At 38.7% G+C, this 26,860-nt stretch overlaps 1 protein-coding gene across 6 annotated transcripts in view; it reads right to left on the bottom strand.

The window, feature by feature from the left end:
• Positions 1–26,860, bottom strand: part of COL19A1 (collagen type XIX alpha 1 chain) — a 324,524-nt gene that overhangs the window by 187,242 nt on the left and 110,422 nt on the right. For all 6 annotated transcript variants that reach the window (XM_084755183.1, XM_084755182.1, XM_084755181.1 and 3 more), the window contains one exon: positions 11,270–11,323. In XM_084755183.1, the coding sequence (XP_084611309.1) occupies positions 11,270–11,323 (54 nt within the window). The remainder of the gene's footprint in view (positions 1–11,269; positions 11,324–26,860) is intronic.

Genomic DNA, 26,860 nt, shown 5'->3' on the forward strand with positions numbered 1-26,860 from the left:
AGAGGTAGGTGGATCACTGTGAGTTCGAGGCCAGCCTGGTCTACAAAGTGAGTCCAGGACAGCCAAGCCTATACAGAGAAACCCTGTCTTGAAAAAACCAAAAGAAAGAAAGAAAGAAAGAAAGAAAGAAAGAAAGAAAGAAAATAATGCTAGGTATTTCATTAATATTGTTTATACTATTCATTGAAATGACAAAGTTGGCAATAATGGATCAAGTAAAATATATTAGTAAAAGTAATTTTGCCTGTTTCTTTTTCCTTTCTCCATGTAGCTAATAGACACTGTATCATACTTCTGTCTTCAGTTTGTAGTTTTCTTTACATTTCTATGCCACTTTTGAGATCAGACACAAGAGTAACCTCTGTTACCTAGCATTAATCAGGTGCTCTTTCTAAGTCTGCATCATGCCACTATCCTGCCCTTGCCTTGCTCAACTGGTTATTATATATCAGCTTATAAAACTCTTCCATCTTTGGAATTGCAATGGCCAAAATTAGCCTATATGCTCCACCTGTCCAAGGACCAGGTAACTTCCAGGAATGCTGGGAATTGTAGTTCTTGGAAAATAACAAAGCCTCATGGGAATGTACGGTGGCCTATAGATTTGTCCATATAAACCCCTGCAACATGTGGCTTATGGCCATTTTCAGCTAGAAAATCCCGGGGAGGGATCCTGACCAAAGTCCATCTCTTGATCAGTATTTAATAAGGCTTACTTTAAATTTGGCCCATAATGATGGAAGTGGTTTTTCTCTAGCAAATCTCTGGATTTACAGAATCTGTTCTTCATTTCCTCCCTTTGACATCTATTTTTTTGGCTGTCTTTAATAAGAATTCTTTTAGATCAGAACTGTGCCATTCTTGATGTTTCCTTTTAGTAATTTTTCCACACTGCCTCCTTTATGCGGTTGTCTACAACTCAAATCATGTTTTTCTTTATCTGGAGATGAGCCTGGCCCTCTCTCTCCCTTATTGCAATTCCCTGGTACAGTTGTTTTGAATAAAAATTCTTCCTTGCCAATAATAACAGTAATGATAGTAATGATAGTGATAATAATAATAATAATAATAATAATAATAATAATAATAATAAAAAATAGTAATAATAATAAATACAGAAAATATTTTCCCTAAAGTTAAGATTTTTGCAATTCATAAGATGGACAATAAGGATGTCAATAGATGTAACTGCAATGAGACGAGTGATGGAGAGAGCTACCTCAGGACGGATGGTTAGAAACAAACTCTGTGTACAGGTGACTGCTGTTTTAGAAGGTTCTAGCGGAAAGTGTTGGAGGTTGGTCAGGTTGCTGTCCAAATGAGCAGTCTCACATACCCCAAAATGTTTGTAACCTTGACTAAGAACTTATTCCTTTTTGATCAAAAAGAAGCCAACACACTTGGCCAGGGAAAATGGGATAGGCATGGCTAAGGTTCCCGGGCTTTTAGAAGAGAGACCAGAAGAGCAGGAAAAGGGAGATGAGATGCGAAAAGAGGAGAAGGAAGGCCTCACTATGGGCTAGGCGGAGGGGAAGCACATGGATGACGTGGGTAGATGATTCGGCCCAGACGAAGAACATTAGCAAGTATTTGGTATTATGGATGGAAGGTAGCTCAATAGAAATTATTAGAAGCAGATGGCTTGGGATTGGGGCAAGGTATGGAATACCTGCCCCAATATGGGAGGCAGTTTAGAGGATTAATAGCTGCCCTATCCCATGTGAACCAAGGCTATTTTAAAACGTAACAAGTGTCTGTGATTTAACTGATTGTTAGAGGGGTTAGAAAATATTGCCATAATAATAAATTAGAGAGATAATAAAAAACATTTATTAGGCCTTGAGTCTAAATTAACCACAACAGGAAAGTGTAAGGATGATGTAAACAGCAAGTACAAAAGTCTCTAAAGTAGCATCATATTCTAGCATCTAGAGAAGAAATAGGATCTTAAGTCAAGGTCAGTGAAAGGTCACAGCATGTGATATGTGAAAAAAAATTTTTTTTCGTTAATTGGAGGCCACTTTATTAGCAGGCAAATGGCATGATATGACTTTCTCTATATCATGGAACATAGATTTTAGGCAGCAAAGGTAAAAGCAGATAAAAGATAATGAAAATGTTTAAAGCTAGACAGCAGAATGGCTGGGAAAGGGTGTTATCTGTGGCCATTAAGAGATGAAATCGAAGTCAGCACACACTGGGAGGCTGAAGGACTAGGAGTGGAGGTGTCAAGTTTAATTCATTCTTCGATTAAGTTATTGGCTAGAAGGTTGTACCAATTGCTAAACTGAGAAATTTACTAGAAAGAAGTGGCCTCTTCTTATCCACACAAAACTGTACAGACAAATATGCGAAGGCAAATAGAAAACAAGAGATGAAATAAAACAGAAACACCTGAGACATATTCAAGAGAATTGTTAACACTGACAAGCATGTCAGACTACATAATCCTTATAAATACATGAATTAAAATATAATGTTTTAACACTGAAGAGAAGTGTGTGATGACTCTTTTGTTGTCAACCTGACTACATCTGGAAGTAACCAAACCCCCAAAATGGCTGGGCACATCTGTGAGGGACTTTGATTTTAATCCAGATCATTTGAGGTAGGAAGGCTCAGCTCTAATCTGGGTCCTGCCTTTTGCTGGAAGTCTATAAAAAAGACGTGGAGAAAGGAAGCCTGGCTCATTGCCTGCTTGATCTTTTCCTCACTAGCACGTGAATTCCTTCACTGGTGTCGGAGCCCACTTCTTTGAGAGTCCAGCATATATTCAAGACCAGCTAAGACATCCAGCCTCATGGACTGATTACTGGATTTTGGACCTTCTTTTCATAGGCAGCCACTGTTGGATTAGCTGGACTACAGCCAGTTAAGTCATTCTAATAAATGTCATATATATATATATATATATATATATATATATATATGTATGTGTGTGTATATATATATACATATATACATATATATATATATATATATATATATATATTCTATGTTTTGTTACTCTAGAGAAGTGTTTCTCAAACTTCCCAATGCTGTAATCCTTCAGTGCCGTTTCTCACATTGTGATGACCCCCCGTCATAAAATTATTTTCATTGCTACCTCATAACTGTTATTTTGCTATGGTTATGAATCATAATGTAAATATTCTTGGAGACAGAGGTTTGTCAAAGGGGTCATGACCCACAGGTTGAGAAACACTGCTCTAGAGACCTCTGACTAATAAAACAAGTAAACATATGTTTAGGCAAATGATGAAATCTAGCACAAGGAGATAGGATAGGAGAACAAACCAGGCAGATCCCAGGGAAAGGTGATTCTCAGTTGTGATGCTTACTTCTGGGTTCACTGAAATTATAACTATAATTCATTTTTATTATACCCAGATATTGTTTTAAATACATGAAAAAAATATATATATATATTCTAATCTAATATCATCCCTGGTTGTAACTACTAAAATAAAGATGTAATGGTAGCCGAGTCACTAACTTTTAGGGGTTCATTTGCCTGTGGCCAAGAAGAAGAAAATACAGCAATGACAACTCATTGTGGATACTGAGGCCTTTGTCAGAAGTGGACAGCTGGCTGAAGAGCATATTTCCCAGGGAGGTCTAAATCTATTGGATATGCTCAAGACTTTCCAATATGGCATTTGGGAGCCAGGAGAAAAGTCATGTTTATTGCATAATCTTAGGTAGTTTAGAGCACCTGCATAAAAAAAAAAGGTATAAGCAGTAGTGATTTTGAAGAGATGCTTAAAATCATAGTGGTAAAAGCAGTTAGTAGATGGCTGGCACTTAACAAAGGTTATTATTTTTAGGGCAAGTACGGGATAACTAATAGTGCTTTTTGTTCTGTTTCCCACTCAGGTTGACAGATATGTAACGACCGTGCTTTAAGTCATAGAGAATAAAATGCAATTGAGAAGTACTGTATTCATCAAGCTTCTGCGGCTGCAGCCATGAAAGTAGACCCATGAAACTTATGTCCCCTGTGACAAAGTACCCTGATGTTAGGGCTGTGGCTTTGTAATAGGCTCTGAAAAGCAGCCTGGTAATGCTTTTTGCAAGTACAGATTTTCTCCTCCTGCCATGCTGTTGCTGTTATCGATGTTATTGAATGCCAGCGGAGGAAAAAGACACACTACAAAGGCATAAGATAAATTTAGAAATGCGACTGTTAGCCTGAAACAGCTGCGCGGTGCCTTCTAAGTAGAAGAGAGTGCCCCAACCACGAGACCTCAACAATATGGTCACCTAAACAATGTCAGCATAATGGCAATAGCTGTTGACGTGCCAGTGCAGATAAGGGAAATTTCCGCAAGGCCCCCATCTCTGAAGAGCTATGGGCAATCGATGGCTGGAAGAGAGGAATAATCCATCTTCTCCCCCTAGGGATGTGACCACTGATAAGTTATCCCATCCGGAAAAAAAGGTGGCCAGCTCTAAACACACGTACATAAGAACATTGTAAAATGGGCTCAGTAGGCCATGTGTCTGTGTTTAGTGTTTGTGTATGTATGTGTAAAGAAAGAATATGGACATGGCCATAAACTTCAGAGGGAGTGGTGGGGGAAGATATTATGGGAGAAGTTAGAGGCAGGAAAGGAAGGAGCAGAAATTATGCAAATACAGTATTCACCCAGAAAAAAATTTATTTTAAATATATTGAAACTTTAAGTTAAAACGCATAGAACACCCAATGAAACAAATTCTAAACTTAAGACATAGATGGGCATCTATTATTAAGGATTTCGTTGCTATTCATTGGCCTGTGGAGGACTGGCTTCCAGTCCAGGCACTGCTTGCTTCCAGATGAAAACAGATGGACCTCAAGATCAAAGGTCCCATTTCCCACTCAGGGTTGGCTTAGAGGGTTCAGAGTGAGGCCCATGTACTAGGCAAGGTTCCCTGTCTCCCCTGGGGTGTTGGAAATTGATTTTTCCACTGGGTGTTACAATTAGCTCTTTTAGAATGCACTGCTGGTATCAGGCAGCAGTGGAAACTCAAGAGTCCCATAAGCCTGTGATGATAACAAAAGTATTATAGCCCTTTGTGGAGCTGCCCTGCTAAGCACAGCAGAGGAAGTGGGCAGAAGGCAGGTCTGGTGAGACACAGGCCCTGTGGTACTTTACCACTGGCAGTCAGTACCAAGCTTGCTGCAAGGGAGCTGGCTTCAGCTGCTGCCAAGGAAGCTCCTCCATAGCCGCCTGACTGACAGTCAAGTCTTGGGCATCCAGTGACAATTCTCCCCCAGAATAAATGGTGGGGCTCAGAGGGTCATGGTGGAGGAATGGTGCAAGGGGGAGAAAGAGTTTGCTTCATGCATCAGAGCCATTTATAGACCTTGGGCAGTGAGAGGGATTTCGAGGGTGAATGTATCTGATTCACTAGGGCTAGAGATGCTAAGATACTTAATTTACATGCAGTGAAACAGTACCTCATTTACATGTAGTAGCAGGGGTGGGGGTCCCTATCACAAGAAGGGGAACACAGTACTTAATTATCCTATGGGTGGGGGAAGAACTCCAGAAAAAGTCAAAGGTCATTGAAAGCCAAAACACCTGGATATCTTGTTAGCATAGGGTGGGTATCTCCAGGAATCCCCAGGTGCATGCTGAACAGGTCTCTTATCCAGGAAAGGGCTGGGCTTGTAGTCTCCTTGCTGGCTACATGCATGGCTCCTTAGAGTTTCCAGGGTTCAGGTAGAGAGGGGACCCTTGCTGAGAAAGGGAGGCAGTCCTGTATACGTAGCTCAGAGGCTATACAGAAGCACCAGACTTAGACCTGTCCAGAAGAGGCCCACGTTCAGTAATATCAAGATTAGAATTCCCTGAAGCATGGCAGTTGTTTGGAGAGTTGATGGAGAGTTTTCTATAAAGGCAGAGTAAGAGCTGAGGCACATTGCGACAAAAATCAAATAGAATGCAGAAAATCTACTGCGCATGTGATATAGCATCTTTAAAAATCAGATGGCACAAAATATCATTTATTTTAAAAATTAGGCTACTAAATAATTCCTTGTCCTATCTGCTGATCTAATCTTGTGTTCTCACATTGGCAACAGCTGTCACCAGATGATACCTCTGGTTTTGTGATTTCCGGATTTTTATAATTAGAAGTACAGATCATACTGGTGTATGGAGATTTGCGTGGTTGTTTTAGAAATGTCGGCTATAGTAGTTTTGATAGAGGATGTCAAAGATCAAAATAAACGTGTAGAGGGGACCAAGCTCAGTGACTAAAGCCTACTTTTCTGAGACTGAATAACCATATAAAAACAAATTAACAAAAGACGTACCTATTAAAGTTAAACATGTCACTTTTAAAAGTTTTTTAATAACAGACAATGATTACATAGTTTTTATGCATGCTAAGCACTAGTCTAATGCGGGGTGCATGATAACTCCTTCGCTCCTCTCAGGACACCTGTAAATACTAATAATCGTATCTCTTTGTGCAAATAAAGAAACCTAGAGGGTAAATAGCATAGTGAGACATGGAGTTACTTGCCGCAAGAGCTGAGATTCGAACCCAGACAGCCTGGCCTCAATGGCCACCATAGCACATTTACAGAACTCATTCTCGTCTGCTCTATAGTGCTGTTGTCGAGTATATTTCACACTAGATAGCAACCAGAATCACTTAACTATGTATTAGAACAAGATCTTATGTTTTGAAGGGTAAACGGTAGACATTGAAACATTTTGTAATTTCTCTGTTGCTTAGGTTATATTACTTGAACTGCCATGGAAATATGTTTATTAGTTACACAAAGTTCACTCATGTTCACACATGTTCACACACACACATACACACACACTGTGTGTGTATACATAAGCAGACTTTTTGTAGTCCCAATGAATAGAGGCTATTTAATAATATTTGAGAACCTCAAGGAAACTACATGTTCTGCTTTTCTTTTCCTTTTTTAGAGATTATGATATAATTAGAATATTTATTCCTGTATTTTCCTTCCTCTAAACCTTCCCACACACCTTTCCTTGCTCTCCTTCAAAGTCATGGATGTTTTTTTAATTAATTGTTATTGCACACTTATATGCAAATACATATACATAAAGACAATCCTACATGGCAGAGAATGGTTTTGTCCTAAATCCCACAAATCTGGCTGAGAAAGAATAGACTATGGTGCACTCACTCCTGAACTAAGTAGGCTAGCTATTTTGTGAAAAAATTGGCACAGAAAAAAGTATTACACAATATATCACATCAAGCTAAATCCAATATGCATCAGTGAAAACCTTCAACACAGAGCTGTTTGAATTCATTTAGCGGACATATTAAATCATTACAATTCACTGTAATGTAGAGAGTAGCTTAGAGGAATTTCCTTGAGTTTCTCTCCATTTAATTTGATGTTGGCTACTGACTTGCTGTATAGAGCCTTTATTATGACTCTGACATGAACTCTGATGCCCCCTATTTGGCCACTTCCCCTTGGTGGGGAGGCCTGCTGGCACTCAGAGGAAGGGTAATCAGGCTACCAGGATGAGACCTGATAGGCTGTGATCATATGGTGGAGGAGGAGGTCCCCTTCTGTCACAGACCTAATGGAGGGGAATAGGGTGAAAGAGGGAGGGAGAGGAAAATGGTAAAATACAAGTGAGGGGATAACAACTGAGATGTAATCTGAATAAATTACTTAAATTAAAAAAAAAAGTAGCTTAGATGGTAGGCTGGCATACTGAATTTGTATTCACTTGCATTCTAACTGAATATTCTGGGGAGTAAAATCATTAAAAATACCCTACATTCCCCCAAAGTTGTGCCTGATACTACGAGGTCAGCATGAACAGTCATAAGCACTGACTTGCTTTGGGTTACAATCAGGTGTTCAGCACTGAAGAACAGGCAATGGTGGCCGGCATGAGTTAGTGGCAAAATGAGACCTTGCTGTCATGCATGCATTCAGGATTAAATATGATTTTACTATTTTTAGAATAAAATTGATTAACTTCCTCAAATTACTTTTTTTTTTTTTTTGGCTTCTGAAAATAACTTGCAATAGTGCCCTGATCAAGCTAACCTAAAAAGCTAGCAGAAGACTAAATTCCATATTTCTAATAAAATTTGTTTCTGAAAACAACATTTCAATGGCCAAAGCATTTGATTCTTCACAGCTAACGAGACTAGAGAAGAAAGCAAGCTTTCATTACTTGCTCATATTTTCTGGTCACAACTCCTGAATATCTTTGGGAAAATCAATGAGGAAAAAATAATGTCATCTACGTATCACCTAAGTAGCCAAGAAAACAAATTAATGTGCTTTTTCATGCGTGGAGGCATGCTCCTTAATCTTAAGGAATTAAGGTGTGAAAGGAATAGAGCCATTCTTAGTGGAGCTTTGCTTGATTCCTGCAGGATCCACCCAGAAGTACACTCTCCACAGGTCTGGCCTTATTCAACTTTGGGACTCATTCCCTAGTTGCCAGAACATTTATACAGCTGTTCAAATGCCTAGGTATACTGATCAAATTGATCAAATCTAAAACCAGTCTCTTTGCCTTTTGACAACATGAGGAACATTTCCAAATCATCAAGTTTCAGTTTTATTAAACTTTGTGAAAATATTTCTTATTTATTTCAGCTCCAATGCTGTCTTTGGGAACTTCTCAATAGCTTTGGCTTACTCCATTATCTCAGAAGTCACTTACAAAGGGAGTTTGGCTATTTTTTAAAATTAATTAATTATAATTTATTCATCTAACATCCCAATTGTTATCCCCTAGCTTGTATCTTCCTGTTCCTACCCTTCCTCCCTTTTCCACTCTATTCTCCTCCCCTAGACCTCTGATGCAGGGGTTGGGGGGGGGAGAGTTCCTCACCTACCGTCTAACCACAGCCCTTCAGGTCTCATCTGGATAGCCTATATCGCCTTCCTATTGTCTGCAATACCGTAGTATTTCCTTTTTTGAGACTCTTTTATTTCTCACCAGTGACTGTCTTCATAAATAATGATAAAGGAGTTATGTTTGAGTTTTCTCTCTATTCAGGTACCAAGTTACACACATCTGTGACACCTACAAAGTACCCCTAGAGCCTTCTTTTATCATTGTTATAGGTGAGGCTTTGGTTATTCATACATTAGACAATATAACATAGTGGTGATGGTTTCAACAAAGTAAAACTCAACAAACAACAAGTGAAAACTTACTGCAAGCTTTCAGTAAGTACTTGGTAGTGCAACACATCTGTGCTTCCTTGATAGTATAGTGGAAAGGACATACAACTTGGCAAAGAACCAAATTGTATCCTTTTGAGACCCTATTAGAAATGACTCTTTCTTAAACATAAGGTGGAACTTACAGGAAGATGAGTCTTGTCAACCTGGCAGGTTCTAGACTGCCCAGGAGCCATCTCTGGGGATGCCTGTGAGGAAGTTGCTAGCTTTGGTTAATGGAGGTGGGAGACTCATCCTAAGCATGGATGGTGGCCCCATCCACGCTTGAGTTTCCTGGATTGAGGGAAATGGAGAAACAGAGCTGACCATCGGCTTTCTGTTCTTGCTGTTTTCTGACTCTTTCGGATGCAATGCGTTACTCCTGCTGTGACTCCCCTTTAATGATCTGACTAAACCCTTAAACTGTGAGCCAGTTCCTTCCTTCCTTTCTTCCTTCCTTCCTTTCTTCCTTCCTTCATTCCTTCCTTCCTTAAGTTGCTTTTTTGCCAGGCATTTTGTCATAGCAGTGAGAAAAGAAGCTAACCCTGCTAAGCCACTGCTTTCTCCACTCTAACCCTGACCCTGACCCTCAGTGTGTTCTGGATTGCCTTCTCCGTGATGCCTTTCATATGCCAGGGGTTAAAAAAAAAATGAATGCTTTATATCTCATGATGTTTTCCATTCCTGAATTCTTAGGTAACTTTGTATAAACCTACAGGGTACTTTAGCAGAGGGAACTTTGGTAGCTATGCTAAGTGTGTATCACTTAGTAGACTGAGAAGTGACTTGCTGAGCTAATGGAACAGATAGGATAAAATATGGACTTTGGCTTATACTCTAGATCTCTTACCACTGCATCAGATACCATAGTGCAGTGATACCAAGGTAGGCCAGATGCTGTATTTAAACACATGAATCAGCACCCTGATATGGCATGGGAAGGCTATAGGGGTATATACAGACTCCTCGGCTGGAAGCCACTGGTTGTAGTCCCTAACACAGTGTAGGAAAATCACTGCGAGGTGAAGAGCACCCAGCATGAGGGTCACAGTAAAGATGCGAATGGAGATTCCTGAGAAATAAGCAAGGAACTAAAGCTGATGTCAGAAACATGTGCCAGGGGTGATTCCTGGGGTGTTTCTCTTTTGGAAGCAAGTCTCTTACTTTCTCCACAGTCCCCAAAGGCTGGTCTTCTTCCTTCCTTTCTTCTGTGAAAGTCTACTGCATACAAGATGCATTTTGCAATATCTCTAAGCACAGCAGAGAGAGTTTTGGGTAGAGTTTCATTATTCTCGATTCATAAAGTGGGCAATGTGGCCCTTTAAATCACTTAAACAGAGCATTGTAGAGGAGAATATTAAGTGAAGGAAAGGGCTGTCGCTTTGTAAGATCCCCATACAATCTGCACCTCAGCAGAAAACGGCGACTGTGTTGATCTGAATGAGGTACATTTCAAAAGAAACAAAAATTAGTCTATTGTTCAAATTTCATTCTAAGGTCTGTTGTAGCATTCTGAAAGTGGGGATGGGGAATAACTATTCAAGGAAAGGGGGGATATGAACTGGACTAAAAGATGTCAAAGGCTGTAGTATATTTTAGCTTGAAGCACTTATGTATGGGGTGGTGAAAGGTCATAGTTTTCTGGAAGCATACACAGCCTAGTTCGCAGCCTCCCTACTCTTCCCCCTTTCACATAAATACAATAACACAGCCACATGCTTTCCCTACAGGAGGACGTTGGTGATGTGGACTGTGAACTCCGACTGAGAGCACGGGTCACTGCTGAACATATGCAGGAAGAAATGGACAGTGAAAGCAAGGCTTAACAAAGAAATAAAGCAAGAAATAAAGATGAAGAAAAGGTTATTTGGCTAAAGACATAAGATAAGCCTAAGAGAGTCCTGTAATGAAGCTAAAAACACGGCTGCAAAATGATCTGTGTAAAAGCCACCTTCATCCTTCATTTTGTTTAACTGTGGCTGGTTTTGCCAAGGGCAGACAAATCTAATTGCGTTAGATAGAATGTTATCAACAGTAAAATATAAACAGAACTTTAGTAAAAAAGAGAATTAGGCTTACATCTTGTCCATTAAGGCCAGCCAGACCAGTGTCTCCTTTGGCTCCTGGTTCACCCTAGAAAGAAATAATTTAAACAATAAAAAAAACGCACTTCAAAACCTTTACTAAGAAAAATCAAGAGAGTTCTGTTGTTTGGATATATATGTAACAAAGTGAATAATTTGTTAATCCCCTGAAAGAAACACATATTTAAAAATAAGCAATTCTGAGCCCTAAAACCAAAAAAGGTCAAAAGAACACAGCATAAAAAATGATTAGAGTAGAACTCGAAGAAGCATTGTTTCTTTTCTTTTATAAGCAAGATAGAACTTTACAGAAGGCAACTCGACAATATATGTCAAGGATCTTAAATCAGTTCCACCTGGCCCTGTGATTGTACTTTAAGAATGTATCCTAAGGACATAACCAGATGAAAAGCTTAAGGCACCTTACAACAAATGCAGAGCATTTACGAGACACATTCCGCACACCCAGGAATAAGGACCCAATCCAATAAATTACTGCACATAGATGAATGAACTATGGTACAGCTATGGAAGTCATGTCATGATTTGATTGTGCTTATTTTATGCTATAAAATTATTAATATCTAAACAGTAGAATGAACCAATAGAAAAATCCAGTGAGTACAAGTCAATAAATATGTATTCTTTTCTCCTCTCTCTCTCTCTCTCTCTCTCTCTCTCTCTCTCTCTCTCTCTCTTCCTCTCCCTCTCTCTTTAAGAGATTGAGGGCTCATTCCTAATTGGGACACCCACTCCCTGCAAAGGTTAAGAAACTTCCTGGAAAAGGGAACAGAAATTGTGGGAGGATGGGGAACAGTCCTGTGAAAAGTCTGTTGCATAAGACGTAGTTTCCATACTCACTAACACGCAGTGGCTGTAGTTACCTGTACATGACCAAGCCAGTCAAAATTCCTGCATGGTCGGTGGAGATAATTTGTAGGCCCCACACCTTAATAAGGGCTACTGGCAGGTGGCATGTATTCTTATTAAGTCACAAATCTTCAAAATGGCCATTAAGACTCCAAGAAGGCGGCGAGCAGTGTGGACCATGTTTAGAAGCTCCAGTAAACGATTCAGACAACTGCACGGAATTCTTAACCAAGAACACCAAGCTCCCCACCCCACTATAGCAGGAGTACTCCACAGTTCGAAAAGATCAAAATACAGAAAACCTGCACATGGGAGGAGGAGTGCGGATGTTCTTGGACCATAGTGGCAGCGGCGGCAGCTGAGGTTTGCAGCTGGGAACCCTCTAGCAGAGGCGATTGGCGTGGTGCCCGGTGGGAATTGCTCCAGGAAAGGGGACTCAGTGCAAGATTTGGCCCTGTGACCCAAACTCAACTCGACGCACAGTTTGGGCCCCATGACCCAAGCTCAACTCGGCGTGCGGCTCGTGCCCTGAGACCCAAACTGGACTTGGTGCACAGTTCAGCTCCTGAGAGCCTAGTAGAGCTCAAAGCGCGGTTTGGCCTCTGAGACTCTAGCTGAGCTTGGCCACACGGTTTGGGCCCAGAGTCCCTGGCTGATCAGGGTGGGCAGTTTGGGCTCAGAGATTCTAGCTGAGCTTGGCGCTCGGTCCCGGCCCTGAGACTCTAGCTGAACTCCAGGGCACGGTTTGGGCCCAGAGAACCTAGCTGGGCTCAGCGTGCATTTTGCACCCAGAGACTCCAGCTGAGCTTGGTGCACGGTCCTGAGACTCTAGCTGAACTCGGCGAGCTCAGTGTGCGGTTTGGGCCGAAGACCCTGGTTGGACTCAGCACTAACTGGACTAAGTGCATGGGAGATCGGTTTGGGTCCAGAGATGGGAACTGGACTCAAAGCTCACATTGGGTCCATAGACCCAACTGGACTCAGTGTGTGTAATATGAATAAATTAATAAAAAATATTTTAAAAAGCAAAAACAAAATGGCCATAAATAACATGGTATGTGAATGATAACAATAGTGATATATTTTTATTTGCTTTCTGTTTGAAGGATGGATATATTTATTAGCATATTATGTAAACCTATAGAATAATTCAAATTTTTAAAAATGCTAGCTTGATCATGCATCTACTTAATTACCTGCACATCAGCTTTCTACAGGTCTTGGCAATAATAGTTGGGAAAAACAAAGCAAAACAATCAAGGTGGATAGTTGGTAGATTCTTCTAACTATGAATGTTTCTCTTCACTTCATACTTTAGGGTTTTCCACTTTTTTCTAGCATTAATAAATATGTATTAATTGTATTAGTAACAGTGACTTAAAATACATATGAAAGAAGTTTACTGCCCCCCCCCGTGTGTCTTTGTAGTGTGGTATAGTGAAAGTTGTTAGTACATTTTATAGCATATGTGTATATATATGTGTGTGTGTATGTGTATAGTGTTTGTTGTGTGTATTGTGTATCTTATATATAGAATGTGTGTTGTATGTATTTATAATGTGCATGTATAGTGTATTGTGTATGTAGTGTATATTATGTATGTACATGTGTGTGTTTGAGTGTGTGTGAAGGCATGACCATGGTAGTGCTACATCTGTTTCCACCACTAAGGTAATTTTTCACTTCTTTCTAGATTTTTTTATATGACTATTATTATTTTTATTTGCAAATTATTAAATTAAGCATTCACTTTTAAGAAACAGTACATTAAAGAGTGAAATACTTTACAAACAGAAATACGTATGTGTAGGTCCAATAATCTAAGATTATTAGTATCTAATGAAATGAATTATAAATAATCATTGGAGTATAATAACACACACACAGCAACAATACAGTGCACAACTCTAATTTTCACAGTGAGTGAAATGCAATGAGGATTTTAAGCCTAACATATTGGGCAAGGAGTTACTTCAGAGCCTCAATGCCCACTGGCCACATCCACATGTGTTTGGATTATTATCTTAAAAAGCTGAAAACTGATTCTCTATCCAATGGGTAAGGACACTTGCAACTAAATCCAGGAACCTGAGCTCAGTCTCTTGATCCCACATAGTGGATAGAGAGAACTGACTCCTGAGTTGTCCTTTGATTCCCACAGGTGTGCAATGGCACACATGTCTGTTGTCCTCCCAACCCACCATCCACAAAACATGAATAAACTTGATTTTAAGAATCATTTCTCAATTGTCCAAGGCAATGAGTGACCTCCCTCATTTTCAAGCGTTTGAGGTCCACACATTTTTATATCATGACAGAAAATTCAATTGAACGGTGATGGTGTAGACAGAGAATATTCCGTTATGGCAGAAAGTTTAGGAGTTGCCAGTATAGCACGATGGGGTGGTGCTAATGGAGTGTACAAAAGGACTCAAAAAATAACTGCATATTGAAAATGACAAGAGTCCTATTAACAGGACTAGAGAGATGATTGGAAAGTTAAGGACACTGCCTGCTCTTCCAGAGGACTCCAGTTCAGTTCCTAGTAGTCACATGGTAACTCAAAACTGTCTGTATTTCTAGCTCCCGGGGATCTGACATTCTCTTCTGGTTTCCAAAAGTACCAAGCATGCATGTGTTGCATAGGCATACATATAGGCAAAACACCCATACACATAAAAATAAATTTTAAAAAGTTTAATTGACAGAGAAAAAATATTTATATACTTACAAAATAAAAGAATGTTGCCTATAAGACATATTACAGTTGTTAATAAAAAATATGGTGAGATTCGTGGCGTAGGAAGAAGAATAGAACTTCATGGGTGCCATCAGCAGCATTTAAAACTTAATTGACAACAAACACAATTCTGAGTTTGAATTATAATTCTGGGGCTAGTGATTTAGGTCTTTGGTAAATCATATGCCTAACATAAATAATGTGAAATCTGGAGTTCAACTTCTAGCACCCAAAAATAGAATAAAATAAAATGAGTGTTCCTAAAGAATAACAAAATAAACAATATACCTTTAAAAGGTACATGTTCTTACAAGGTCGTTTGAAAACTTTGCACTGGCTGAAAAAAAGGGCAAAGTGAGATGAGTGGTGGTGGTGATGGAGTTGATGGTGAGGATGGTGGTAGTGATGATGATGATGGTGAGGATGGTGGTAGTGATGATGATGATGGTGAGGATGGTGGTAGTCTCGTTAGTGATGCTGATGTGGTGACAGTGATGATGCAGTGAACAGAGTTGATAATCTGATGAAGTTAATTCTGTAGGCTAAGAGAAGGCAATATGAGAGAAAGCTAAAGAAGCAGCATACTGCTTCAAACTGTTCTCCAGTTAACTGGGAAAAAAATGTACAATAAGCACCAACATTCTATATGTGGGAAAACTAAAGACAAGAGAATTTAAGTAATATGTCCAAGGTTCCTAATTCAACTCAGGCACCCCAATTTAAAGCCAGCATTCTAAACCTATTAAATTCACTTGTTTTAAAACATTTTCAGTTAAGAAGCTGAAATACAGCACAGCTGGATCACTTCAAAGAAAGAGGCAAAGTTGGCCAAAATGTTCATGGTGTGTGTGGGTCCTAGAAACAGAGGCCCTCAGGGGCTGGGGAGATGGCTCACTGGTCTAGAGAGCTCACTGCTCTTCCAGATTACCAAGTTCTGCGCCCAGCACTGACACCAGGTGCCTCCATCTGCCTGTAACTCCAGCTCTTAGGGATGTGATTGCTTTGGTTTTCATGGACACCTTTGCTCACACGCACGCACATGCACACACACACACACACACACACACACACACACACACGAAAAGAATAAATAAATTTTTTAATGTTTTTAAAAAGAAAGAGTAGAACTGGGTGGTAGTGGCACACACCTTTAATCCAAGGATTCAGAAGGCGAGAGGACTTCTGTGAGTCCAAAGCCAGCCTGGTGTACAGAATGAGTTCCAGGATAGCTGGGGCTACACACAGAAACCCTCTCTCTCACACACACACACAACAACAATAACAACAACAACAACAATAACAACAAAGAGTGGAAGGAGGAAGAAGAGGAGGATCAGGAGGCTGGGCAGTGTTTTTGTTGAAGGGCATGCAACTGGCAGAGGAATGGTGGATAGTAAGTCTGTTTACTGTATACCTACATACCTTTCTGTCTGTCACCTGTCTCTTCTAACTTCATAATTCTTGGCAGCTCTCCAATTTTGGATGTCCTCTACTCTACAGAGTATTTAGCACCATCCCAGGCCTCTTCTCACTATAAGTCAGAAGCCAGCCTGTCCTCTACTCCACATGTCCTTCATAACAGCAAATAAGAATGTCTATAGACATTTGTAAATATTCCCTAGAGGGTAGCACTACTTCCAGTGAAGAAAAAACATTAATAAACTTATTGCATGTGTGGTGTGTATAGGTAGTATATTCATGATACGAAACATCTCAGTGATCAAAACAATATGTTGTAATAAAAATTAAAATAATAAATGTAATGTGTAGTCTTCTACTTAATTATTAATGTATCAAACAACCACCTTGTAAGTATTAAAAGATGAAAAGAAAGTATTGTTGAATGTAGCAAGGGCTCATAGGAGACAATGCAACTTCAAGCATGAAACAAAATATTTATAATAGAGAAAAGGTAACATGTTTTGATAAGTTATTAACACACTAATAAGTTTGCCATAAATAAATCAGCAATACATTAGAAAATTATGATTTGGGAGCAGATTGATTCAAATAATGAATAGGCAATTTTTTTTCAGTATTCATAAGAAAAAGAAGTATATTCCAGTCGGTTGTCAAGCTAAGTGTGTAGATGCAAAACACCAAAGAAACACAAAGGAAATACTAGATGACAAGTTTGTTTTAAATGGAATCAACTGGTCAAGTCCTATACTGAAACCAGATGATCTCTACAGATTCTCTGTTTTAAATTCTATCATTGTTTGAAAAAAAAGAAGTGGTGGGTTCTAAATCCAGACAAGAAAAACATACATTCATGTGTTGCATATTTAATAAATCTCAAACAAAAGAAAGTTGAAAATAGTAACCAGCTGTTTCTTTCTTTCCACTGAAGGAAAATGAGTAAGGACAAAACTGTAGCATTAAAAGTTTAATCTACAATTTAAAAGAAATACTTGCTTTGACATTAGAAAAAATTAAGAAGTGGGATGAGCATAAATTGTTTCTTGGTATTTGACTCAGTTTTAAAGGATGAAATACTAGGAAAAAAAGTCTGAAGATTCCTTTGAAAACATAACAAACCCTGCAAAGATTGACTGATGGGAACCTAAAAGCAATTCTAACCAAGTATGGAGGGCAGTGGGAACTAAGTTCCACTGATGGTTTTCCTGTTGCCCATTCTTTCTTGAAACTAATATTAAAACTATATCAAAACACAATTCCCTTCCAAACAAAACTTCAATGCTCTGGTGTACAAAATGTGATATGCAGTCAAGTAGCAAAACCCTTTTACAGGCAATTAATTAACCCAAAAATGTTTATAAAACAAGTAGTTATTAATATTAGTGTTATATGTTTATATAGATATACTAAATAACACCACAGCATGGACTTCACATCCCAGGAGCTGTGCTTTATGAAGGACAGACTCTCTTTTTATTGTGTCTGTGTGTATGAGAGCATGTGCCTGCTAAGAGGTATGAGATATTGGATCCTCATTGGATCCTCATATAGGCAGTTGGAAGCCACCCAACACAGACACTGAGAATCAAATCTAGGTCCTCTGCAAAAATATGCTCTGTAGCAGTTTGAATAAGAATCGCCCCCATAGGCCCATATATTGGAATACTTTGACAACACTTGGTGGAATTGTTTGAGAAGGATGAGGAGAATTGCCTTGTTGGAGGTGGTGCATCACCATGAGTTAGGAGAAGGATTTGAGATTTCAAAATACTATTCCCAGTATGCCCATCACTCACTCCTGCCTGTGTGGATAGAGAAGTGAACTCTCCACTATTCCTGCCACCATGCCTTTGATGTGCCATTATGGACTATAACTATCAAAAAATATAAACCCATTTAAATGCTTTCTTTTGTAAATTGTCTTGGTCATGTGTTTTGTCACAATATAAAAGTCAACTAAGACATGTCTTTAACCATTGATCCATCTCTCCAGACCCGTAAGTGCTGCATTCAATTCTATCAGAAACCAAACGTGGTTAGTGTTTTAATCCCTATTTGCTTTGTTGATGTTGTTGTTTGTTTGTTTGTTTGTTTTTTGAGACAGGGTTTCTCTATGTAGCCTTGGGTGTCCTGGACTCCACTTTGTAGATCAGGCTGGCCTCGAACTCAGAGATCCACCTGCCTCTGCCTCCTTGAATTTTGGGATTACAGGCGTGAGCCACTGCATCTGGCTCCTTTTTTTTACTGGTATATCTCATAGACTATAAGAAACTTCCATGGTCAACGAACTTCCATTATTTCAAGTTGCTTATTCAATAAAAATACAAACTCATTAAAAACTTCCATTCATTCGGTTTAAGTTCCCTTTGTCCACAGGCCTAGGGCTTTCTTTGATTTGCAGCTGCAGCTGATGGACAGCTCTATAAAGTGGTATAGACTGTCAACGTTCCCTTCAAACTCCACCCTCCCCACTTGCTTTGGTTTTCTGTTTCTGAGATTGTTCTGAAGCCAATAAATTAATGCAACCCTGGAAAGAAGAGCCTAGAATGGTGAGAGGGATTGATGCTCCTGGATTATCAGAGGTTGACCTGATTTAGTCCGTTAGCACGTCAGCTCCTAGAGAGAGACAACTCTAAGCCACTATCTTCTGGTGTCCTGAGGGGATCTCTGCAGCATCCAGCCCCAGGTGCCCTCAATGAGAAGCAGTTCACAAATACAACCCATACTCCTCTGTGGACAATTATCACATTCTCCTCCTTCCTTCAGTCCTGTTCCTTGAGATCTGTTTCCTATTCAATACTTGAAGAATAAATCTTTCATGAGACACGTTCACTGGGGTTCTGCAAAAATCTCTCTAAGGATTAAATATAAGGTCTATTACTTGAAAGAAGCTGAAACACTAAATGCTTGTATAGCTAAACTTTTTCTCTAGTCATTGGCATTCAAACAGAATGGGTGTGGTGGCCCATGCCTTTCATCCCAGCGCTTGGGAGGCAGAGTATATATCTCTGTGTACTCAAGCCTATCCTGGTCTACAAACCTGAGTTCCAGGTCAGCCAGACAAGACTATAGAAAAACAAACAAGCAAAACCAACAACGTATTCAGAAAGATGCAGTCTTTGTGATGATTTGATGGTCTAAACATGAAACAGTTCTGGTTAAGAAACAGTTTAACCTAAAGCCTATTATTGTTTCTATAGTTGTGGCTATCTGTTAACTCAGCTAATTGCTGCAGGAGGAAAACTACCCAGCTGATGTTTATATGGGTAGTGCAGAGTTCAAGATTCTTAGAATCAGCCTTTGAAAAATATACAAGTAGACAAGGGCCATTCATGTCCACTAATATAGTCTCAGAATTTCCAGGCTCCCTTAAGCCTGAATTTTTGGAATAGAGACAAAAGAATCATTTTCCAAATTGTTCCCATAATTTCTGATGATGACAAGCCATAGTTTACCAATGCACCATGGGAAATACAACAGTGCAGGGCATTAGCAAACTGAACATTATAGCCTACCCCTTCCAATCATGCACAGCTGCAGTTTCTATATTATAAATGGCAAACATTTAAAAGCAAGTCCTTTTCAGATTAGCTGAGCCATGAGGGAACAAGACAATAGGAGTGGATAAAGAGGAAAGCAGAAGGAAAGTAGGGGAGGGGCAACTGTTTTATGTAGGAGGAGGCAGCACAGTGATAAATCCTAGTTAGTGTAATAGAAGAAGAGAGTGGTGCTTTGGGGGAAAGCCAGGTCCGAAGAGAAGTCTAAGGTAGGAGATAGATGATGGGCAAAAGCAAGACACCAAATGAAACATTCCATTTTTAGTATATGTGCTGCCGAAGCGAGCACACCAAATGAAACATTAAAGTCCATTCCTCAAAGTTAAGAATCGGGGCTGACTCAGCTCAGATGTGCACAGCTAGGAAGGCACACAGTAGGTCTTCCACAAATAACTTTCTGATGAGATTCATGAAGAATCCTGAACAAAATGAGATGGGATTTGAAGTAGCAGTGTCAGGCTGACTTAAGCCTGGTGCCACATGTAGAGTAAATTCCCTAAACTGCCAAATCATCTGTGTAATGGTCTGACCACTTCCAAATTATAGCAGTGTCAGCAATAGTATTTCAGGCCATTTCCAAAGTTCCCCATTTCATTTTATTTTGCTGATGCGGAAATGAAATGAAACACGATACACATTTGGGAGAAGCAATTCAGTCTCTTGCAGCTGCCGCCTGGTATCCAGGCAGAATGACAGATCCAGGGAATTCTCCGTAATCATCGTGGGCCAATTGCAGCTTGGTCTAGGAACCATTGCTCTCTTTGCTATCTCTAACTCATTTCTTGTATAACTAGAGTGAATGGATTAGAGAACTTTTTTTATTTGCTGGTTTCAGAACAAGAAGTTTCTAAAGTACATTTTAAAAAATGAATTTCCACTCACTTACAATTAACAAGATGCTGAGCATAAAGAATTTTATGATAAGAAAAAAAATCAATCACAACTTTTTTCTAAGCTGTAGTTTCCTTATCTTGTGCTAAGAGTATCACCTAGGTCCTGGCTTCCTTTGACCTAACCTCTTGTGGACGGTGTTTATGAGCTGCCCACAGATGGTTTTTGCCAAAGTAGAAACATCAATGACTGTAAATTCATGATGCTGAAATTCAGTACTGTGAACTGTGCAATTCTTTCCTCTAGACTTTCCTTATGGAAGGTGGAAGAAACTTGACGCAGACTCAAAAAGCTAACAAAACTGCAAGGCTCAGGAAGCCTGGAAAGTTACAGGAGTTCCCAAGCCTACTTCCCAAGCTTAGAAAACCCTGAACAAGTACTGAGGACCAAAGATTCTTCACTGGAAAGCTTTCTCAAGTCTTCTCTCAGGCTGGGGTAGGCTTTCTGCCTTTGAATCATCCACATTCCTGTAAAGAACCCCAATAAGTCCATCGGTTCACCAAGCTAGACTTGAACACAATCATTTCCTTGTTCTCTGACCAGTTCCATCCCTGAGGAGATCAAACACTTGCTCAAGTCCCCCAGAATAGTCACACCCCATAAGGTAAAATGAGATAGTGTCCATAACCACAGAAAAATGTTCTCTTGGGGTGCAAAGAGTAACGTGAGATTCTAAGTACATTGTTACTAAGTCACATAGAAAAATGTGAGTGCTTTTCCTATGCTTCCCACGATGATTTTATCTGCGCTTTTCCAACATTTATACATTTTAATTTGTTTTTAAATATATAGTTTTAAAGAGTTTGTTTTATTGCTATTACTATTATAAATTGCATGGCTTAACTCTCTTCACTGGACCTTGACTGAAGAAATGTACACAGCTATACATTTGAGATCGGAAAACATTTTCAACTAAATTAGATTAAAATTGCTATAATAAACAAGCATGGGTACCTCTACTGAACTTTGGAAACATTTATATAATTATAAGCTCACTTAAATTGTGAAGAATTAAATGATAAAAGAAATTGATAGCATCACAGTTTTATGTAAAGCCTTATGCTAAGCATTGCGGATATAAAAACTTATCATTGCTGTTTGGGGAAGAGCAATCTGTGGTAATTTGAAAGGGAAGCCACAATATTGAAAGCTTCATGGGGTCAAGGGTAAAGAAAGTACTAAAAGAAGTCATGCTCAGGGAGTATTTGTGTTGCAGACAAAAGCTAAGTTAGCCCCTGCAGTACATTAAAAGTTAAGTAAACTGTCATGCTAACAGCAGACGCTTACAAATATGTACGGCTAATAATGACAAGACTCGGGGGCTAGGCAAATTTTTTACTGACCAAACAGGGGACAATTTTAGTATCAATGAGGACAAGGTTAGTAAATTAAAACAGATCCATTGTATGAAAAATGAAACAATAAAATATAATTGGTAGCCATTTGCAGATGCTAACTTACTTTTTTGAAAGTTGTATATAAGTGGAAATAATAGTTAACAAAACGTTCTTATTGATGAATAATGGAGTAACTAGGGAATTGATTCAAGAAAGTTTCTTCTTGCAGAAATGTCATAGCTAATAAAATAGAGGAAATAATAAAGTTAAAGTGTCATCTTTTTTTTTTTCTGCCCTGAAAGAATGAATGGATCTACCATATTTTCCAGTGTATAAGATAACTGGGCACATAAGACGACCCTCAACTTTTCCAGTTAAAATATAGAGTCAGAACATACTCACTGTATAAGACTAGCCCTCTTCCAATACACACCTTTTGTAGCAGACTCGGGCATGTGTCTGTTTCCAGGCAGGGCACAGACATCCAGGCACTTTATTAAATGCCAGCAGACAGCCAGTGCAAGCCTACACTGTCCCTTCAAGGAGTGCTCTACACTCAGCCCTCCAAGTAGAATGGGCTGGTTCTAGTGAAGAGCCAATGCGTGCTCAGGTTCTCCTCCTGGAGGTACAGAAAGATTTGTGCAGCTTGCTCCTCCCTGCTTCATACTCCCCACCCCCACTCCCCTACACAGAGCAGGGAATCAGCCATGGCAGCCCTGCCCCACTATATGCACTGGACATATGAAGCAAGGGGAAGCAAGCTGCTGGTAAGTACCCAGTGTATAAGACGACTCCCAACTTTGGCACAGATTTTTTTTGGAATTAAAAAGTCATCTTCTATCCTGAAAATAGGGTATGTATTGGTGATAAATGGCTGTTATACACAGAGAAAGGTATCTCAAGATAGCTTGAGATACCTCAGGTGTACAAGCATGAGGATCCAAGTTCAGATCCCTATCACCTATATTAAAAAAATAATATCAAAGCCCTATGTGAGGTGAATGCTCATGGCCCAAGAGTTGGTGAGGCATAATTTGGCAAATTCCAGGGCCTTCCGATCAGCCAGCCTAGCTAAGCCAGTCACCTCCAGCTTCAGTGAGTGAGCTTGTCTCAAAATATGATGTGGGGAGTACTTAAGGAAGGCACCTAAATGTGTCCACTGTGCTCCACATGTGATCACATCTGCACACTAGGTCCACACAATACATGCATGAATTAAGATGGAAGGGAAAAAAGCTCAACAACTCAACTGGAAAACTTAAAGAGAAGTTTAACAAGTGGAGTGAATTAAGCAAAAGACAGCATATCAGAACTCTAACCTACAGCAGAGGATCTAGACAAAATAGGCAAGAAAAAAAAAATAAAAAAAACTCCATAGAAAAGGAAAATAAAGGAAGTGTAGAAAACCAGAAAAAAACAAAACAGAACAAAAACTAAACAACAATAACAACAAACCACAACAAACCTTTGAATTATAAGCTTAGATGGGGGAGAAGAATTCCAAGTCAATGGCATAGACCAAATTTTCACCACGATCATGAAAGAAAAGCTCACCAAAAGAAAAGGAAGAAACACCTACACAGGTACAAAAAACTCACAGAACGTCAAATAGACAAGATCACAAAAGAAAGATCCCCATGCCATAACATAGTTAAAACACTAAGTATACATAAGAAAGAGTATGTAGTGAAAGATACAAGAGGAAAAAAAAAACACAAGCACATATAAAAAGACCTGATCAGAATAATACTAGGTTTTCTTTGAAAGCTGAAAGAGCCTGAAGAAATTCATTCCAAGTCCTAAAAAAGCATGACAGCAAGCCTGGACTAATATACCAAGCAAAACTACATGCTATAATTGAAGGAGAAAGAGAAAATTTCCATGATATAAACAGCCTTACAAAGTTTATGTCTACCAAACCAAACCTAAATAAAATAAAGGAAGAAAGATATCAGAATGAAAAGAGGAATGAGAATAGCTGGAAAATTGTGGGAAAAATATGAAACTGTAATTATTAAAATACAAAATTCAACTGAAAACATATGAGCACCAAAGTTTAACAACATGACGACTGCAATTAACACACACATTTCAAAATTACTTTGAACAACACTGGCCTCTGTTCTCCAACCAAAAGACACAGACTGGATAAGAAACACAATCCGTGTGTGTGTGTGTGTGTGTGTGTGTGTGTGTAGAAACACATCTTAACTCTAAAGATAGGCAGTGCCTTATAGTAAGAGGATCGATGAAAGCACTGCAATTAGATGGAACCAGGAAGGAGGCAGGCATCATCATCCTGGCATCCAACAAAATAGATTTCAAACTAAAACTAATCAGAAGAGATAAAGAGGGACAGATCATTCAAACCGTGAGAGCAGTTAACCAGGAAGATATAGCTATCCTAAATTTATATGTACCAAACTCAGGGGTGTCCAATTCAATAAAAAGAAAAATTTTACTGATGGAACTAAAGACACAGAACATCAGCCAACCAACGCAGTGATGCCAATACCTCACCTTTTCCAAAACTTAGATCATTCAGACAAACAATTAGCAGATAAATGTTAGAACTAAATGGCATCATACCTCTAATGGACTTAACAGGTATCTACAGAATACTTCACCCAAACACCAAAGGATACAGATTCTACTCAGCAGCACATGAAAGCCGTTCTTTACAAGTTCAAATCTTCACAAATTCAAAAAGAATGAAATAAGTCCATATATCCCATCTGACCACAAAGTAACAAACTTTAAACTGGCAACAAACAAATCTCTGGGAAATACACAAAGGCAGAGATTAAACAATTTGTCACTAAGTGATAAACTGTCAAAGAAGAAACACAGAAAGAAAAAATTTTCTGGACCTAAATCAAAATGAAAATATGACACAATGAAACCACTGTGACACGTTGGATACATTGTTATGAGGGGGAATTTAAAGTGCCTACATTAATAACTCAGAGTACAAATCTTAATGATGCAACTCAAAAATTTGGAAAAGAAAACAAACAAATCTAATTCCAGTCAATGTCAAGAAATAATAAAAATCAGAACAAAAATCAATGGAAATAGACACAAAGGAAAAAATACAAGGAATCATCAATTCTTGGCTCTTTGAGAAGGCAAATGAGACTGACAGATCCTTGGTTGAACTAACCCAAAAAAAAGAAATTTACCTAAATGGACAGAATCAGAAATGAACAGGGAAACATCACAACAGATTCTAAAAAATTTCAGACATTATAAAGGGATGCTTTAAAACCTCTATTCGATTAAATTAGAAAATCTAACAGAAATGGAGATTCAGCCAAACCCGAAGATTAAACTAAGAAGTGACAACCTAAACACACTCATAGCAAAGGAGATTGAAATGGTAATAAAAAGCCTTCCAGTTAAAAAACAAAGCCCAGGGCTAGATGGATTCAGAGTAGAATTATACCAGATTTTCAAAGAATGTCTACAACCAATCCTTCTTAAACTATTCCAAAAGAAAGAAAGAGAAAAATTTAAATTTCTGAAGAAAAAGAGATGAGAAAATGAAAAGACATCCCATGTTCATGAATTGGTAGAATTAACTGTGAAAATTACTATTTTACAATAGCTATTTATAGAATCAATGCAAACCCAATAATAATCCCCTTGCCATTCTTTACACAAATAGGAAAACTATCCTAAAACCAACATAAAACTACAAAATCCCCCAGATAGCCAAAACCATCCTAAGCAAAAGCAACCATGCTGGAGGGATTTCCAATTCTTATATAATATATATAAGGTATAATATATAAGATCTTATAACATATAAGATACATTATAGATCAGTGGTTCCTAAGCTTCCTAATGCTGAGAGCCTTTAATATAGTTTGTTGGGTTGGGGTGATCTTCCAACCATAAATTTACTTTTACTTTCATCACTGCTTCATAACTATAATTTTGCTATTGTGAATCATAATGTAAATATTTGTGTTTCCAATGGTCTTAGACAACTTCTGTGAAAGGGTTATTTGACCACAAAAGAGGTTGTGTTCCACAGGTTGAAAACCAATGCCATAGGACCACAGTAATAAAAATAATATGCCACATACACAAAACTAGACATATAGACCAATGGAATAAAACTGATAATTCAAAATGAGTGCACTTAACTTCTGCCACCTAATATTTGACAAATACACCAAAATGTACACTGGAAGAAAGGAAAGTATCTTCAACATATGTTCTGGGAGAACTGGATAGCCATACTCAGAAGAATGAAATTAGGGATGCAATATATGAGTGAAGAATTAAAAAGAAAAATAAGAATGAAATTAGACTCATATCTACCACTTTGCAATTTTTTAAAATTCCAAGTGGATCAGAGACCTAAACATAAAACTGAAAACACTGAAACTGCTAGAAGAATACTTAGGCAGCACCTTACATAACATAATTTTAGATACATAAAGATAAACGCAGTATGTGTCACATGTAGAGATGTTCTAGTTACACATACTCATTGATAAACTTGCTGATATCTAAGAATTTCTTTAATAGGTCAGAAACCCAGAAACAAAGGCAAAAATTACTCTTTTGAAAACTATGTCTAAGATTACATGTGACCTTGTATGCATGCCCCTAATCTAAGAGATTCAACTCACTGGTCTCATCACAACACCGTGGTTACATGCTCCTATTTTATCTTCTGGATGTATGACAAAATAAGAAAAAGGTGAACTCCTGTCTCACTGTTAATGAAAGGCAGAGCCAGAGTCTTAACCTGGCTTTTG

This window comes from Acomys minous (assembly GCF_964271855.1).
Source record: "Acomys minous genome assembly, chromosome: 13".
Classification (NCBI taxonomy): domain Eukaryota; kingdom Metazoa; phylum Chordata; class Mammalia; order Rodentia; family Muridae; genus Acomys; species Acomys minous.